Below are 4,937 nucleotides of genomic sequence, written 5' to 3' on the forward strand. Positions count from 1 at the left end.
CTGGGGGCACCTCCCCTGGGGCCTGAGGGGGGCCGGTGGGGGGCTGATCCGGTCCCTGCTCAGGAAAATGGGGGCAAAGAAGTCGTTAAATAGGTTAGTCCAACCGCGGGTCACTGAGTTTCAGACCACTGCAGAGTCCAGTCCTTGAGGCCCGTCGGCAGAGGTTGCCAGGCCACGGACTGGGATTCCTCTAACGTCCTTCCTCCGCTCTCTCCTGCTTCAAGGGTGAGACACTTTATCTCGAGACGGCCTGTCTAGGGGCACCGTGGGCTTAAGGCAGAGAACCACGGGCAGAGAGAGGCACCCCAGCCGCGCTTGACTGCATTTGGGTTTTGCTTTCTGTTGCTAGCAAGCTGGGCCATGCCTGTCTGGGGGGGACGCTGTATTGTGTTTCCTCCTGTGCCTGATTTTAAACCCCACACCCCTAGGCTTTTACCCCCAGAGGACCACCCCCCACAGAGGGGAAACTGAGGCAGCTGGCAGGAGAGGTCCCTGCTCCAGGCCCCCAAGCAAAGCCTGGACTCCAAGCCCCAGAGGGTGGGGGGTGTCTGCAACCACCTGCCCATGCACAGCAGCCCCCCCATCCTTAGCAGCCCCCCAAAGCACAGTGGCTGGCGCTGGCATGAGGGTGGGAGCAGCTGCCGGTGCCTGCTACCCTCTGGGAAGCCCGAGCCCGGGATCCCGGTGCCGTAGAGGTCCGTCCATCTCCAAATGCCTGGCTCTGCCCTAGCAAGTGCCCATGCGACGGAGCCCCCCGCGCCACGCTGCAGCCCATCGGGGGTGGGATGGTGAGGGTTAACCCTCCCCACTCCAAGAAAGCGATGCAGCCATAGGAGATGCAAAATAGACTCTTTATTGGGTCAGGACTGCCCCGGTTAAAGCTACGTGGGAGCCGGCATGGGCTCCCGGCGCCAGCCTCTGACGAGCCGGGGCCAGGCCCGGCAGTCACAGCGGCCCCGGGCAGTGGGCAGATGCCTCGTTGCACAAGGAGTATTAAAGCTTTGCAGTCTTGGAGTGACAGGGAGCGGAGATCTGGCAGTGGAGGGGGCGGACGGGGGGGCGGGTCGCCACGCCAGGCGCACACGTGTGAGCAGACCGTGCCCGCCCCATTCCTGTAGGGCCGACGATAAACAAGGCGCTGGGCTCCAGCTGGGGGGAGTAAAATCCCTGCAAACCTCTGACAAAGGGGAAATGAATGTCTCATCGCCTTGGTAGCCACCCCATAATAACCTGGTATTTCCCCTGGTTCGGTGCGAGTTTCCGCTCCGGCTGAGCCAGGGCCTGGCCGGGAAAGAGGCTTTGGCATGTCGAGATCCCAAGCACATGAGCAAGGCAGGGAGGGGCACCCCGTCCTTCCCGCAGAGGGGAAACCGAGGCACGGTGTTGCGCTCGGCCCCCAAGCGGGGAACGCTCCCTGCGGTCAGGGGTGGGGGGTTTGAAATGACCCGTTTCTGGCTGAAATTGTGTAACCACCCCCGCCACTGCACTGAGATCCAGATGCACGGGGACCCCAGCATCCGGTTTATCTGAGCACGGGCAACCTGAAAAGCCCCCGAGATCCCAGGCCGCCGTCCTGAGATTAAAGGATGCGACTTGCTCTGGGGTGGAGCCGGGGATTAGTTGCTGACCTGGAAAAACCCGCAGCAGCTGGCACTGGCTTAGCGGGCCAGGAGGGGCTCAGGGTGGCATGGGCCAGCTCCTGCAACCTCTCACCCTGCAGAGCTGAGTGGATGTTATGGCCCAGGGGGTCTGAGCCAGAAGCCCCCAGGGCTGCGGGGACAGGGCCCAGCCAGGATCCAGGTTTGGGAGGATGCCCTGGCCCGAGTGGGGCAAGGGGGGCACCCCTAGATGTGGTCCAGCCAGGCCAGCTACAGCCCCCTGACCCCGAGAGCCCCCAGCCCACCCACCCCGCCGCTGCACACACGGGAGCAACCAGCACAGAAGAGCCAAGGAGGAAGCAGGGTGATGGCGGGAGGGGTCTGGCACACCGGGCCCCGGATGCCTGGGTCCTCTCAAGCCGGGCACAGGGTCACAGGCCCTTGTTGAAGTACACGATCTCCGTGCGGGGGCTCTTCTCCCGCACCCGCGCCTGCACCTCGGGCTCCAAGCGGCTCACGCGCATCGAGCTGGAGGGGGCAGACAGAGGGGGGCGGTGAGCACCAGCCCCGGGACCACCCTGGGGGGGACCCACCAGCCACCGTGCCCAGGTACAGCTCTGCTCTGGCGAGCCAGCTCTGAGGAGGGCCACAGCGGCTTGGTGCCCACGCATGTGCACGCACGTGCCCTACCTTTTCTGTGGGAAGAGGGCGCAGCACAGCGGCGTTGCGAAGACCAAGCTGCCAGGGGAAAGACGAGGCGGGGGGACGTGAGGGCTGGTGGCCCCTGGGAGCTGCCTCAGGGAGGGGCAGGAACCCTGAGATTCCCCAGGTCAAAGCTCAGGCATGGCCTCAGCCTCCCTCCGCCACTGACTGCCCACAGAGCCTTGGGCAAGTCCCTTTGCTTCCAGCTAAGGGAGATCCCCCGCAAGCCGATGCCCCCTGCAATGGGGGTCCCACCAGCCTGTTGGCACCAGGCAGGGCCCTGGCTCTGGGTGACAGGACCTTGTCCGGGCCCCGCTTTCTGCTCCTGTGCCCAGGGTCACTCACCAGAGCCCCACCAGCCCCACTTGCAGGGGCGCGTTCATCCAGGGGTAACGCTGTGGGGAAACAGAGGCAGCGGGTCAGCACAGGCAGTTTCGGGGCCGGAGGCTCCTGGGAGCCCGCAGCCCTGGGGGAGGCTGCTGGGGGCGTACGGCAGGCCACGAGGGGCACACACCTTGAGGAAGGCTCTCTTCTCCAGCGCATTCATGATCACCGGGGGGATGGCTGTGGGGTTGGGGAGACAAGGGCATGAGCCAGCTGCACCTGGGGAAAGCTGAGGCTTCCAGAGAAACTAGGAGGGTACGGGGGCGACTTACCCATGGCAGGGGCAGCCATGCCAATTCGGGACACAACCACCTGGGCGATTGCCTGGCGGGCAGCTGCCCGCGACTCCCCCAGCCGGTTCCCGTCTTTATCTAGGATGGGGATCCCCAGCTTGAGCTCCCTGCGGGGGACAGACCGGGGCCGGTCACACCGACGGCGGGGTGGGGACCACCGGGCTGCTGAGCCACCTGCATGCTCCAGGGCTTCCTCCGTGGGGCACGGGGGGCTTACCTCTGCCTCATCAAGGGGATGTTGATGCAGTTCGCGGCAGCCACGGCTGCAAAGGGCACAAAGCGGCCTATGATGGATGGCAAGTGCTGGAGAGACGGGGGGGAGGAGGCGTGTGAGGACAGCGGGGTGGTGCCCCGTGATTTAAACCAGGGGCCTGGAGACCTGACCACCCTCCCTGGCTCTGAGTGACCTCAGCACCTCCCCAGCCTCAGTTCTTCATCTGTAAAATGGGGCTAATGATGCGTCAGAGCCCCTGCACAGAGCTGAGTGCCAGAGGGCCCCAGCTCGGTCCCCAGCCATCCCCAGCCAGATCTGCAGCGAGGCACCAGGGCTGCCAGGGCTGTCTCTGGGGGCTGGCAGTGTGGCATCGCCCGCCAAGGCAAGCAGCTGCCCCCTCCCAGCCCAGGCAGGCTCCGTGAGGGCCCTGTCTGCCCCGGGGCAGCTCCCCTACCTTGGTGAGAGACTTGAGTCCCAGCGCTGTCACCACCGCGCCCGTGGTGGCACTCACGTAGGCCGTGCCCAGCTGCCTGCAGGAGGAACAGGAGCCGGTGACGGGCTGGGGCTCCGTGCCCCCACCCCAGAGCCGCGCCGGGGCTGCCTGCAGCCAAGGGCATCGGTGCCCCCATGCTGGGAGCAGCCCTGCACCCCTGCCAGCTGCCCACGGGCGCCAGGGTCCCTTACCCGGTGGTGATGGGGGCATCGCCACTGCGGTTGGTGTAGTTCACGACGGCATTGAACGACTGGTTCACCCACTGCCAGAAGAGCACCGCCGGCGTGGTCCTGCGAGTACGGAGAGTGTCAGGGCACGGGCTGGGAGGAGGGGGAGGCCTGGCCGGGGACAGGGAGCGGAGGGGATCCCACCAGGCAGGCCAGGGGGGTCCAAGGCAGGAGAAGCCGGCGGGGGACGGGCAGGGGGCACACGTGCCTGTAGAAGGTGAGCATGCAGCCCGTGATGGTCATGTTCATGGGCACCTGCGCCGACATGCGCCCGACCAGCACCATCTTCTCGCCCGTGTCGGGGTGGAAAGCCGAGTCGTAGATGTACTTCGCCCGCCACAGCTGGTCCTCAGTCACGCCCGCGGGCACCTTCCCAGCCCTGCAGGGACCAGAGCACCGGAAAGGGGTCAGGGCACGGAGACCCGTCTACACCAGGGCAGGGGGCAAAAACCTGTTTACACCAGGGCAGGAGGCACGGTGGGGGCCCGTCTACACCAGGGCAGGGGGCAAAGACCTGTTTACACCAGGACAGGAGGTGAGGTGGCAGGGTGGGGGCCTGTCTACACCAGGGCAGGGGCAAGGGGCAGGATGCAGAGGCCCGTCTACACCAGGGCAGGGGGCAGTTCCCCCCCACCACGATGCAGGGGCCCCGGGGGCGGGCACCTGTAATCCTGGACCAGCCGGCGGGCTTGCTCCAGCGCGGCGCCCGACAGCAGCAGGTTGCGGGGGTCGGTGACCATGAAGAAGTGGCGGGCGCGCCCGGCGAAGGTGCTCTGGTCCCATCGCGGCTCCCGGAGGTCGATGTGGGGGGGCAGCGTGCCCGCCATGCTCTGGGGGGCACAAGCACCGTCAGTGCCGGGAGCAGGGCTCGGTGAGCCGGGCGGTGCTGCAGGAGGCAGGGCTTGGCCCGGGGCAGCTGCGCCGGCGCCAGCCCAGCCCCACGCCATGGGCACACGCGCTTTTTCCATCGTCGCCGCGGCAACGGGGAAAATGACTCCCATCTGCCCCTCCCTGCGGTCCCCCCCC

General features: G+C 66.5%; 1 protein-coding gene across 1 annotated transcript; it reads right to left on the bottom strand.

Moving 5' to 3' along the window:
* Positions 1 to 835: 835 nt before the first annotated feature.
* Positions 836 to 4,781, bottom strand: SFXN3 (sideroflexin 3). Its single transcript, XM_019502725.1, has 10 exons — positions 4,575 to 4,781; positions 4,120 to 4,290; positions 3,876 to 3,974; positions 3,646 to 3,721; positions 3,195 to 3,280; positions 2,957 to 3,084; positions 2,815 to 2,864; positions 2,646 to 2,695; positions 2,289 to 2,336; positions 836 to 2,126 (listed from the first exon to the last, which is right to left on the bottom strand). The coding sequence occupies exons 1-10, from the start codon at positions 4,736 to 4,738 to the stop codon at positions 2,030 to 2,032; spliced, it is 969 nt and encodes a 322-aa protein (XP_019358270.1). The 5' UTR covers positions 4,739 to 4,781; the 3' UTR covers positions 836 to 2,029.
* Between the last annotated feature and the right edge of the window lie 156 nt (positions 4,782 to 4,937).

The sequence above is a fragment of the Gavialis gangeticus genome, unplaced genomic scaffold (genome assembly GCF_001723915.1).
Source record: "Gavialis gangeticus isolate Ggan-Ray unplaced genomic scaffold, GavGan_comp1, whole genome shotgun sequence".
NCBI lineage: Eukaryota > Metazoa > Chordata > Crocodylia > Gavialidae > Gavialis > Gavialis gangeticus.

Bases quoted from the DNA above. Each gene is read 5' to 3' on its own strand.
- SFXN3 (XM_019502725.1), bottom strand. From the start codon at position 4,738: ATGGCGGGCACGCTGCCCCCCCACATCGACCTCCGGGAGCCGCGATGG. The intron at 4,291-4,574 runs GTGCCCGCCCCC...TGGTCCCTGCAG, and splicing joins CGGCTGGTCCAGGATTACAG to GGCTGGGAAGGTGCCCGCGG. The intron at 3,085-3,194 runs GTAAGCCCCCCG...TGTCCCCCGCAG, and splicing joins ATCCCCTTGATGAGGCAGAG to GGAGCTCAAGCTGGGGATCC.